Source organism: Carlito syrichta, unplaced genomic scaffold (genome assembly GCF_000164805.1).
Source record: "Carlito syrichta isolate Samal-C Ts95f unplaced genomic scaffold, Tarsius_syrichta-2.0.1 Scaffold302779, whole genome shotgun sequence".
In the NCBI taxonomy this organism is placed as follows: domain Eukaryota; kingdom Metazoa; phylum Chordata; class Mammalia; order Primates; family Tarsiidae; genus Carlito; species Carlito syrichta.
Window position 1 is genome coordinate 408,767 of NW_007246875.1, and position 13,168 is coordinate 421,934.

At 45.8% G+C, this 13,168-nt stretch overlaps 1 protein-coding gene across 1 annotated transcript in view; it reads right to left on the bottom strand.

Annotated features, from left to right (window-relative positions):
- Positions 1 to 10,184, bottom strand: part of ARPC1A (actin related protein 2/3 complex subunit 1A) — a 40,215-nt gene extending 30,031 nt beyond the window's left edge. The window contains exons 1-2 of the mRNA XM_008057141.1: positions 10,061 to 10,184; positions 2,178 to 2,270 (exon numbers count right to left, since the gene is read on the bottom strand). Coding sequence (XP_008055332.1) covers positions 2,178 to 2,241 — 64 coding nt within the window. The 5' untranslated portion in view covers positions 2,242 to 2,270; positions 10,061 to 10,184. The remainder of the gene's footprint in view (positions 1 to 2,177; positions 2,271 to 10,060) is intronic.
- Positions 10,185 to 13,168: the final 2,984 nt, after the last annotated feature.

The window sequence follows — 13,168 nt, forward strand, 5'->3', positions numbered from 1 at the left end:
CACACCCGGCTAATTTTTTGATTTATTGTAGAGATGAGGTCTTGCCAAGCTGCCCAGGCATGTCTCGAACCTGCACGCTCAGGCAATTCACTCACCTCAGTCTCTCAAAGGCGTGGGATTACAGGCTGAGCCACCGAGCCTGGCTAAAAGGGTGAATTTTATATTATGTGACGTATATCTCAATAAAGCTGTTATTAAAAAAAACAAACAAACAAAAATAGTGTGGGCCAGACACATTGGCTCACACCTGCAATCCCAACATTCTGGGAGGCCAAGGAAGAATTAATTGAGGTCAGGAGTTTTGAGACCAGCCTGGGCAACATAGCAAGACCTTGTCTCTACAAAAAAAATTAAAAATTAGCCAGGGGCATGGTGGCATGTTCCTGTGGTCCTAATTACTTGGGAGTCTAAGGCAAGAGGATCATTTGAGCCCACGAGTTTGAGGTTACAGTGAACTATGGTTGCACTACTGCACTGGATCCAGCCTGGGCAACAGAGCAAGACCCTGTCTCTAACACATAAATAAATTAAAAAATAAAATAAAATAGATACACACAAAACTAAGGCAGTGAATATGATCTTACCTTTTTTTTTGACAGGGTCTCACTATGTTGCCCAGGCTAGACTTGAACTCCTGAGCTCAAATGATCCTCCTGCCTCAGCCTGCCAAGGGACTGGGACTACAGGCGCACACCATTGTACCTGGCTAATTTTTATCTTTTTATAACTCATGGGCATACTACTACAAATCTGTCTCTGTTTGTAGGTGTTTTTATTTTTGTTTGCCTCTTCCATGTTATATCATCCATCACTTTACTTGCTGAACTGTGCCAACTTCTTTTTTTTTTTGGAGTTGGAGTCTCACTCTGTCGCCCAGACTGGAGTGCAGTGGCCGCTCCCAGCCACCACAGCCTCGACCTGCTGGGCTCTGGCGATCCTTCCACCTCAGCCTTCCAAGTAGCCGGAATTACAGGCATGCGCTACCACGCCGGCTGATTTTTTGATTTATTGTAGAGATGAGGTCTTGCTGCCCAGGCGGGTCTCGAACCCACGGGCTCAGGCAATCCACTCACCTCAGCCTCCCAAAGGCGCGGGATTACAGGCGGAGTCACCAAGCCCGGCCTGTGCCAACTTCTAAGAGACTTCATCCCTTTCTAGTTTGTTTGAGTTAGAAAACTAGGAACTTGGCAGTTTCTTTTGCCCATACCAATTCTGGCAAGTCTCTCTTTCTTGTCTCCCTTCTTTCTCTAATAAAGTTTGTTTGAGAACTTTAAAAAAAAAGGAAACTAGAAACTCAAACTGATTACAAATAACATACCAAATCCTCATAAATACCAGTATTTATGCATTACTAGTACTATCATAATAAACACTAGTTAATAGCATACTCACACCAGTTAATGCCCCAAGTACCTCAGGAGTAAACCGTATATCCCTATAAGTTTATTTCTAGGTTCTAGCATTCTGACTAAAAACTGGATGAATGTGGGATTACCATACAACTATTCAAGACTCTAGATTCTTTTTGTTTGTTTGTTTGTTTGGGGTTTTTTTTGAGTTGGAGTCTCACTCTTTCACCCAGACTGGAGTGCAGTGGCCGCTCCCGGCCACCGCAGCCTCGACCTGCTGGGCTCCGGCGATCCTTCCGCCTCTGCCTTCCAAGTAGCCGGAACTACAGGCGCATGCTACCACGCCCGGCTTATTTTTGATTTATTGTAGAGATGAGGTCTCGCTAAGTTGCCCAGGCGGGTCTCGAACCCGCGGGCTCAGGCAATCCACTCACCTCGGCCTCCCAAAGTGCTGGGATTACAGGCTGAGCCACCGAGCCCAGCCCGAGACTCTGGATTCTTAGGGCAATGAACGATGCCTCTGATGTAAACTGTCCTCCCAGTGGTCTTACAGAAAAGGAAGTGGACAGAAGTCAGAAGGCCTGGGTGCTAGCAATGCCTCTGACATTACCTTGATATAAAACCACCAGAAAATCCTTCCATCGCTCTGGATCTCAGTCTCTCCGCCAGTAAACCAAAGGACTGACCCAGTTCTCTTCTGAAGCTCTGTCAAAAGATTTGTGTTCTTCTCACGTGTGACACTGAAATATGTGAACCCTGAATCATGTCTAAATCTGAAATGTAGTCAAGGAACCAAAATAAAAAAAGCAAAGTTAATATAATACTCACGGGTACGATCCCTGTTCCAGGCATGGCAAGTGATTGGCTCTAGTAAAAACTGATGCAGGGACATTATTCTTCGTATTTCCAAAGGATAGAAAGCTGCAATGAACAGAAAAAGAGCATCTAAGAAGGCAAGCAACCAATATTTGACTGAGAATCCTGAAATATGGGGAGTAAACAAAACAATGTCTTTTCATTAAAAAATAATCAAACTCAATGTTAAAACTTAATTACTAGTGGGGCACAGTGGCTCACGCCTGTAATCCCAGCACTTTGGGAGGTAAAGGTGAGGGTTGCCTGAGCCCAGGGGTTCAAGACTAGCCTGAGCAACTTGGTGAGACCTCGTCTCTACAACACATCAAAAAATTAGCCGGGTGTGGTGGCACACGTGTGTAGTTCCAGCTACTTGGAAGTCTGAGGCGGTAGGATTGCCTGAGCCCAGCAGGTCAAGGTTGTGGTGGTCGTAAGCATGCATCTGTACTCCTGGGTGACAGAGCGAGACTCCGTCACAAAAAAACAAAAAACGAAAAACTTAATTACGTACATAAAACTAGTACTGTACCTATGAGCATGGAATTTATTCTGTCAAAGGTCATCAATGAACTCTCAAACCGTGGGTACAGGATATTCAGTCTCAAATTATCATCCCACAGATTACTTACCAACTACAAAGGTAAAAATATGCCTTTACAATAAAGAAATCTGGCAGTCACCAAGTGATCAAATTTAGTATCATAAATAGTAGACCAATCTACTATCTCCTGATAAGAAGTCACATGAAGTGCACATCATCACTTTTTAATAGTGACTTAATGTATCATCCAAACCAGAATGTTTCTGAGAGCAAAAGGGGACACAATTAATAATCATGATGTTACAATATGTCACAGGACTATCCTACCTCAGCCTTCCAAGTAGCTGGAACTACAGGCGCACGCTACCACGCCCAGCTAATTTTTGATTTATTGTAGAGATGAGGTCTCGCCAAGTTGTCCAGGCAGGTCTCGAATCTGCGGGCTCAGGCAATTCACTCACCTCAGCCTCCCAAAGCGCAGGATTACAAGCTGAGCCACCAAGTCCGGCTTCTTTTTTTTTTTATTTAAGTTGGAATCTCACTGTCGCCCAGACTGGAGTGCAGTGGCATGCTCACGGTCACCCCAGCATTGCCCCTGCTAGGCTCTGGTCAACCTTCCACCTCAGCCTTCCAAGTGGCTGGAACTACAGGTGCATGCTACCATGCCCGGTTAATTTTTGATTTATTGTAGAGATGAGGTCTCCCCAAGTTGCCCGGGCTGGTCTTGAACCCGCAGGTTCAGGCAATTCACTCACCTCAGTCTCCCAAAGTGCTGGGATTACAGGCTGAGTCACTGAGCCGGCCACTTTATCATTCTTTAGAGGCACTTTCACTATAAATTCAAGTTTCAATACACTTAAGTTTAAGTCTTGTACACCCAGGATGGAGACTGAAATGTGAGATGGAATTCTGATGCAAGCAGGAAATGAATGGAAGAGTCACCAGAAGGTTGTAAAGTGAACAATGAAAGTTTAGCTGACAAAGTAGAAATCAACCTTGATGGAAAGTAGAAGAAATGCCTCTGCTAAGTGTTGTAAAGAAACTTGAAGGTCAAAAAGAAGCACATCCTTAAAGTGAAAAAAAGTCTGGGCCGGGCGCGGTGGCTCAAACCTGTAATCCCAGCACTTTGGGAGGCCGAGATGAGCGGAATGCCTGAGCCCACAGATTTGAGAACAGCCTGGGCAACTTGGCAAGACCTCATTTCTACAATAAATCAAAAAATTAGCTGGGTGTGGTAGCGTGAGCCTGTAGTTTCGGCTACTTGGAAGGCTGAGGTGGAAGGATCACCTGAGCCCAGCAGGTTGAGGCTGCCTGTGGTGGCCATGAGTGTGCCACAGCACTCCAGCCTGGGCCACAGAGTGAGACTCTGACTAAAAAAAGAAATCTGATATCTTGAACTGGCAGACATCAGTGTTTCATATTCCATTCTAAGAGTTAAGATAGTAAGTCATTACATTTTTCTTCCAAGTAAACTGCTATTCACAAAATTTTTTTAAAAAGTTTAGGACTTGGAAATCTCTTAAAAATTTTAAATGAATTCAAATAAGACGGCTTAATTTGTTTTTAAATACATATATATCCTGGCTGAGCACAGTGGCTCATGCTTATAATCCCAGCACTTGGAGGCTGAGGCAGGAAGATCGTTTAAGCCCAGGAGCTCAAGATGTGGGCAATGTAGTAAGACCCTATCTCTACAAAAAAAAATTTTTTTTTTTGAGTTGGAGTCTCATTCTGTCGCCCAGACTGGAGTGCAGTGACCGCTCCCGGCCACCGCAGCCTCGACCTGCTGGGCTCCGGCGATCCTTCTGCCTCAGCCTTCCTAGTAGCCAGAATTACAGGCATGCACTACCACACCCGGCTGACTTTTTGATTTATTGTAGAGATGAGGTCTTGCTGCCCAGGCGGGTCTCGAACCTGCGGGCTCAGGCAATCCACTCACCTCAGCCTCCCATAGGCGCGGAATTACGGGCCACCGAGCCCGGCTCCAAAAAAATTAAAAAAAAAAATTAACCAGGCAGCACACACCTTAGCCCAAACTACTCAGGAAGCTGAGGCAGGAAGATTGCTTGAACTCAGGAGTTGGAGGCTGTAGGAAGCTCTGATCACACCACTGCACTCCAGCCTAGGAAACTTAGCAAGACCCTATCTCTAAAATAAAAATTATAAGAACAAAAAATATTACAGTAGAAATGGCAAATCCACAATCATTTAGGAGATCTTTTTGTTTGTTTGTTTTTGAGTTGGAGTCTCACTCCATCACCCAGGCTGGAGCGTAGGCTGAGTCCAACATCAACCTACTGAACTCAGGCAATCCTTCCACCTCAGCCTTCCAAGTAGCTGGAACTACAGGCATGCACTCCCATGCCTGCCTAATTTTTTGACTTATTGTAGAGATGGGGTCTTGCCAAGTTGTCCAGGCTGTTCTCAAACTCATGGGCTCAGGCAATCCACTCACCTCGGCCTACCAAAGTACTGGGATTATAGGCTTGAGTCACTGCACCCGGCCTAGGAGATCGTAACGTATCTTTCTTAGTAATTAAAAGAATAAGTGAGCAAAAACAAATCAGTAATTAAGATAAAAATTATGCAATAACAAAACTATTGCGGGAATCAATAAAACTATAACTTAAAGTTCTCATGATTTGAAATTTTAAAAATTACAATTCTACACAAACTCATGCAAAAAATTGAAGAGAATACTTCTGACCTCATTTTATGAGGTCAGAAGTATTGTGATACTAAAACTAGAAGTTGCCTGGTACGGTGGTTCACACCTGTAATCCTAGCACTTTGAGAGGTGTAGGCAAAAGGATTGCCCAAGTCCAGGGGTTCGAGACTAGCCTGGGCAACTTTGTGAGACTTTGTCTCTACAATAAATAAAAAAATTAGCCAGTTACGGTAGTGAGTGCCTGTAGTTCTGGCTACTTGGAAGGCTTAGGCAGAAGGATCGCCTGAGCCCAGCAAGTCAATGCTGTGGTGGCTGGGAACATGCTACTGCATTCCAGCCTGGGCGACAGAGTGAGACTCCTACTCAAAAAAAGAAATTACAAAAAAAGTAAACTACAAAACAATTCTTCATAAGTATAGGTACAAAAATCCTTAACAAAAGTTTAGAAGACTAAATACAATAACATATAAAAAAGATAATAGGCCAGGCATGGTAGCTCACACCTGTAAACCCAGGAGTTTGAGACCAGCCTGGGCAACATAGCAAGACCTTGTTTCTAAAATAAACCAAAAACATTAGCTGGGTGTGGTGGCCCATGCCTGTGGTTCCAGCTATTTGGGACAGCTGAGGCAGGAGAATCGCCTGAGTCTGTGGTGGCTGTGAGCAAGCCACTGGACTCCAGCCTTGGTGACAGAGACTGACCGATATACATACTTACACACACACACACACACACACACACACACACACACACACACACACTTCCACCAGCCTTGGCAACATAGTGAGACCCTGTCTCTATTTAAAAAAAAAAAAAAAAAAGCCGGGCTCAGTGGCTCAGCCTGTAATCCCGTGCCTTTGGGAGGCTGAGGTGGGTGAATTGTCTGAGCCTGCGGACTCGAGACCCGCATGGGCAACTTGGCGAGACCTCATCTCTACAATAAATCAAAAATCAGCCAGGCGTGTCTGTAATTCTGGCTACTCGGAAGGCTGAGGCGGAAGGATCGCCGGAGCCCCGCAGGTCCAGGCTGTGGTGGCCAGGAGCAGCCACTGTACTCCGGTCTGGGTGACTCAAAAAAAAAAAAAAAAAAAAAAAGCAGAGAATGATGGTGCATGCCTGCCTCTATTAAAAAAAAAATTAGTAGGGCTTGATACTGCATGCTACTGGGAGGCTGAGGCAGGTTGATTATTTGAGTCCAGGAGTTTGAGACTGCAGTGAACCATGATCATACCACCGCACTCCAGCCTAGGAGACAGTGAGACTCTGCCTCAAAAAAATAAAATAACATATAAATAATAAATTTCCAGATGCTCACTGCATGCTTCTCTCTTTATCCCCAATATCAGACACTCACTCCAAATTGTTCCACTACAACAGGTTTTACTCATGGCTACTCAAAATAACATGTTGTATCACAGATATCTTAATTAAAAGCAATTCAATTCAAAAGACATATCTGATAAGCTCATTTGTTAACTAAAACAAAATTGGTCTGCAAATTAGATAATTTAACATGAATATCTATGTGCAATAAAAGTACATATTTTATCTACAGTTTAAAAAGTACAGCTGCAAAGGCCCTCTCATTCTTCAAATCAGTTTTATAAGCAATGTAGCAAGCCTTCAAAAGAGGTCAACATTCACACAATAGCATAATCACTTCTAAAATTGCATTTCTAATTTGCTATATCATTCAAGTTCCATATTTGGACACACACTCAACCTGTAATTCTTCTATAATCATGTGGCTATTTTAAGTCTGTAGGCCAAGACGACACTCATGTTTCTTAAATTTATAATGCACCTAGTAAACACAGCTTGTATTCATCAAAATCACTAACAGCCTGAATTTTGTACCAAGAAAAAGACACCTTCTGTCATAGTGTTATAATTATAATTTCTAAATTGTGATTAGTATTTAAGTGAAATCTGAAAATCTTTGTTTTAATAGGGCTAGAGAGGGAGAAAAGTGGACAAAAGGGTGATGACATTAAATTTAACAAGTTTCTACTGATGACCTTTCACTGTCCACCACTGAGGGGAATAAAAATGATTTTTCTTTTAGATTAAAAAATATAGGGAAGCGGGATTGGCAGTAGTGGGAATCTGCGGGGGGGGGCACAACTCATCAACAAGGGTAGCTGCATAATAAACATTTGTATACCTAACCCTGTTTTGTACCCCAATTAAATTAAAAGAAAAAAAAGAAACTATAGTTTATTTATAAAGTAAGTTAGAGAGAGAGAAAAAGGAGATTCACCTCCCCAAGGGAGGGGAGTGGGCCAAAGCTTAAGAAAACATGGCCTGGCCATAGGTCAAAGAGCACATGGCCACACCATAGCTTAGCAAGGCAATCAAAAATAATTTTTTTTTTTTAAGTAGGATTCCAAGGACTCCCACCCCTTTTCTTTTTCTTTACCTATCTCTTTGAGTACAGAGTCATTCGGATGCACAGCTAGACACAGGCTCTGGAGCCAAGGCTGGATTTCAATCCTGGTTTTGACACATACTAGCTATGAGACCCTGGGCAAGTCACTCAATATCTCTAAATCTCATTTTTTTCCTCTGATATCATAAGGCTGTGGGTGGGTAGGAGGATTAAATGAGATAACATGTAAAAGCAAGTAGCATAGAGCCTCACCCAAAATAGATCTCAGTAAATTCGTTCCCCATCTGCCTTTGACCCAAGGCTTTTGAACCAAACCTGGAAAAACTTGCCACTTAGTGTCCTCTGAACTTGGAAACGTTGACGTATACTATAAATTCTTGGCCCTATTCCTCTAGAGTTTGAAGGTATTCATACAAGAGGGAATTTCTGTTCCATGTTTAGGGTCAGTTTTCAAGACTGTGATTCATTTAGTTTCTAACTGCTCTCATTACCCAACCCAGCAACATCAGGTACTACAAGGCCACCACAACCTCCCCAACATTCAGGCTCTAATTCCAGGCACCAGCCTCACCAGCAGACCACTTTAAGCTTCTTTTTTTTTTGAGTCGGAGTTTCACTCTGTTGCCCAGGCACGCTCACTGTCACCACAGCCTCAACCTGCTGGGTTCAGGTGATCCTCTCACCTCAGCCTTCCAAGTAGCTGGAATTACACACACACACACACACACACACACACACGCCACCACACCCAGTTAGTTTTTTGATTTACTGTAGAGATGAGGTCTTGCCAAGTTGCCCAGGCTGGTCTCGAACCCACGGGCTCAGGCAATCCTCTCACCTCAGCTGCCCAAAGTGCTGGGATTATAGGCATGAGCCACTGTGCCCAGCCCATTTAAAACGTCTTTGTTCAAGATTTGTTCCAGCATAGGATAAGATACCTTAATCAAAATACTGCCATTCTCCTTCCAAAGCAGGAGTTTTAATTTTCCAAAATAATCCCCCCTTTTAATTGTGATTAGTTGATGAACTCCAAGAGGTCTCCAAATACTTCGTGGTAGGAAACAGCCCAACAGTTACCCACTCCCTAACAGGGCAAAAACACCTTCCTGACTGATATCCTCTCCTTTGTGTTTAGATACCCGAAAACCCAGGGACTATATGAAACCAAAACTTTAGATACAAATGAGGAAAGACAGCAGAATTAAGACAATTTTGGTAATTTAGGCAATGAGTTAAAGTAGAAGGTTCCAAAGCCTTCCTATGAGAACAGATGGCGTTATAATTCTAATTAGAATCCAAAGATTCTAAGCTACAGTTTATTAAGTTCCTACCATGTTCCCAGCAGTGTTGTAAACACCGGGCTGGGGCCAGAAACATAAAAAAATTTATGCCATTCTGGTCCTTAAGTCTGGAGGAGTGGTGGGGAGTCGAGCATAGACTGCCCAGAAGCACCAACAGCTCATATTTATTGAGCAACTATTGAGCCAGGAACTAGTCTTAGGAATTTATGCACACCAGATCCTTAGAAAAATCCTAAGACTCTTCCTACCGCAAATGAGGAAACAGGCACGGACAAGTCATTTTCCCCGGGTCACCCCACAAAGTGGTGGTGCCAGGGTTGGAACTCTGGCAGTCCTACATAAAAGGTTCCACGAAGCGAAGAGGGGCGCAGAGAAGGGGGCGATTTTGATTCGGAGAAAGGCAGCACTGATGCAGGGAAATCTCAAAGAACTCGGGCGAAGGTTTTTCTCGAGTTTGGGAGGGTCCTCCAGTAACCGTAGGACTGAGGGCTAACCTGGAGGGCAGGCAAACATTCCCTGGGCGCCTACTGAGTGCAGGGACCTATACCAGATGCTGATTAAAAAAAAAAAAAAAAAAAAGGATGAACAGTCCCTCGTGACGCTCAAACGGGGGCGAGCATCCTGCTTAACACAATTCTACAGACTGTGATAAATGCCTCCAGCAGAGAAGCAAACAGGGCTACGGGGGGCTCGGGAGAATAAGATGTTAATTCTGGCATCGGAGGCGGCTTGGAGCTCGGAAACCTTGAGAAGCGAGCTGTGTGCGCCGCCGCTCGAGGGAACACACAGAGCGCGCGGGTCCCCGCCCCCTCCGGGGGGCCCCGGCAGGAAGACCTGCAGCCTCAGGGCTCCGCGGCCTAAACCCCAGCCTCACCTCCCCCGCGGACCCCAGTCCCGTGCGAGGCCGGGGCAGGGGAGGACGACAGGGCGAGACGCTCGCCCCTGCTGCCCCTTACCTGAGGTCGGGGCAGTCCGGACGGGCTCCGAGCGGAGGATTCGCGGACTATGGTCAGTCGACGCGAACAGGCTCCGGCGGGCGCGGGCGGAGGACCGAGGCCCAGGGAGAGCGGCTGACAGATCCCGGAAATGCCCATGGCGCCTGCGCAGCGCGGGCGCCCGGGCGGTCTGCGCACGCGCAGAGCTTGGGCGCGCGCGTTCGGGGGCGGGGCCGGGGCCGGCGTCCCGGCTGTGGCGGACGCTCGGAGGCGGACGTGCAAGCTGGCTAGGAGGCGCCGGTGAGTGGCAGAGGCGTCTTGCTTTTTTCCTCGAAAAATTTCCTCAGGCTCTCCAGCCAGGTGTGGAGCCTTTGTCAGGAGAAGAGTTACTGAGGATGGGGTCTTTCGAGTGGACCTGACGAACGACTTTTGCTCCCTCCAGAGGGACAGGGTCAGAGCCAGTCGACCTTCGCGGGGGGCCTCCGCCTTCTCTCCATCTCCTCTATGCTCCCGCTGTGGAAAGCCTCTGAAGCCCCCAGGAAACCTTCTCGACCCTTCCTCGGTCAGAATCATGGGTTCCCTGCGCCCAAGATGGCGCCACGGGAAAGAAGAAGAGTTAGGGAGAACTTCGCGACTCTCCCGACCCACGTGGAGACAGCCAGTGTCCTTGCCTGCAGATGCGGCTTGTGAGAAGTGCCCTGAACGCCACTTCCAACGAGACGGCTGCCCCTGAGCTCATAGAAATTCTGGAGCGCCCCTCTGTCCCCACTACAGGTCGCTGAACGAGGGCTTGTTCCCTTCCCATCGCTGGTACATGTTGGAGCCCGATGCTTGGTTGTAAGGCGATGTTGACAAGAGTGAACTTTACCAAACTCCCAATTTCAGACCCACGCTGTGTTCGTCGGGGTTAGTGAATCCAGCTGTTCACGGGGCATGAATGGACTGGAAGGCATTGGTTTTTTACTGTCCCGTGGTTACAGAGTCTGTGGTCATAGAGGGAAAGAGCAGAAAGAGCTTTGTAAATCGAGTCAATGGCAAAGGAAAGACAGTATGCAGGGACCGCTCATGGGCCTGCAATTTACAGGAACCAGTCCCCAAGTGTGTGGATTTGATAGCAAGAGTCAAGGTACCAAGAGTGTTGTATTTAAATCCCACCTTATAACAAAGGACATGTCTTTCTTTGGAGGGGTTTATCATGTACGTAGATAAGAATAACACAGGTTAATACCAGACTCTTTATGATAAATGACAAGAAATATTAGCCCCATAAAAATATTAGACATTGACTGTTAGTATCTAGTTCTTTTTTTTTTTTTATTAAGAGTCTCACTCTGTTGCCCAGTGCAGTGGCTGGATCACAGTTCACTGGGCCTGCTGGGCACAGGCGATCCTTCTGCCTCAGCCTTCCAAGTAGCTGGGACTACAGGCCTACACCACCATGCTCGGCTAATTTTTTTGATTTATTGTAGAGATGACGTCTCAGCAACTTGCCCAGACTGGTAGACTGGTCTTGAACTCCTAGGTTCAGGCAGTTCTTACACCTTAGCCTCCCTAAGTGCTGGAGTTACAGGCGTGATCCACTGCCCCCGGTCCTGGTTCTGTCTTTTGAATTCAGTGTTTTGCAGTTTAACCTAACCAAAACTTACTATTTGATGCATTTCTTTTTTTTTTTTTTTTTTTTTGAGTTGGAGTCTCACTCTGTCGCCCAGGCTGGAATGCAGTGGCATGCTCACGACCACCGCAGCCTGGATCTGTTGGGCTCAAGTGATCCTTCCACCTCAACCTTCCAAGTAGCTGGAACTGCAGGCACATGCCACCATGCCTGGCTAATTTTTTGGTTTATTTTAGAGATGAGGTCTCGCCAAGTTGTTCAGGCTGGTCTCGAACCCATGGGCTCAGACAGTCCTCTCACCTTGGCCTCCCAAAGTACTGGGATTATAGGCTTGAGCCACTGTGCCCAGTGATGCATTTCATTTCATATTTTATGAATCATTCCAGACTGTAGCTCTAAACAGCACTATTTAAGTTAAATCACTTTATTCTGCAACTGATGAAATAGGACCTGAGTATTTTGAGATTTGAGGGCTTTGATACAAGGCAGTGGTAGGGCTGGCATCCTACCCTGGTGTAAAAACCGGCCATTAGGAGGGTGAGTCAGTATTTGTTTTTAGACTTGTGTAATGATGTAAGTATCCAGAATAAGGACTCTACCTTTTAAAAAACTAGTGCTGCCAGCCACGGTGGCTCATGCCTATAGTCCCAGCACTTTGGGAGGCTGAGGTGAGAGGATTGCCTGAGCCTAGGGATTGGACACCAGCCTGGGCAACTTGGCCAGACCATATCTCTACAATAAATTTTTTAAAAAATAGCCAGGCGTGGTGGCGCATGCCTGTAGTTTCAGCTACTTGGAAGGCTGAGGCGGAAGGATCTCCTGAGCCCGGCAGGTTGAGGCTGCGGTGGCTGTGAGTGTCCCACTGCACTCCAGCCTGGGCAACAGAGTAAGACTCTGACTCAAGAAAAAAAAACTACTGCCGAGGAAGGTGATATTTAGATGTGGGAAATGGGAGGAAGAGAAGGAGGATTAGACACTACTATGAGATAATTTTGTTTGCTTTACTGATTGAATTGGAATTTGTTCAAGCTTCATTATCAAATATTTAGTGAATACTCACCAAATGTCAAGTATTGTATTAAGAAAAATAGCATAGGCCGGGCTCGGTGGCTTAGCCTGTAATCCCAGCGCTTTGGGAGGCCGAGGTGAGTGGATTGCCTGAGCCCACGGGTTCGAGACCCACCTGGGCAACTTGGTGAGATCTCATCTCTACAATAAATCAAAAATTAGCCGGGCGTGGTAGCGTGCGCCTGTAGTTCCAGCTACTTGGAAGACTGATCGCCAGAGCCCAGCAGGTCGAGGCTGCCATGGCCATGCCACTGCACTCCAGGTGAGACAACAGAGTGAGACTCCAAAAAAACCCAAAAAAACAAAGAAAAGTAACATGAGATCCCTCTGTTCCCAAGGAACTTAGAGATTAAGATAATACTAGTCCACAAATTATTTTATTTTATTTTTTTAATTTTTTTTTTTTTTTGAGTTGGAGTCACTCTGTCGCCCAGACTGGAGTGCAGTGG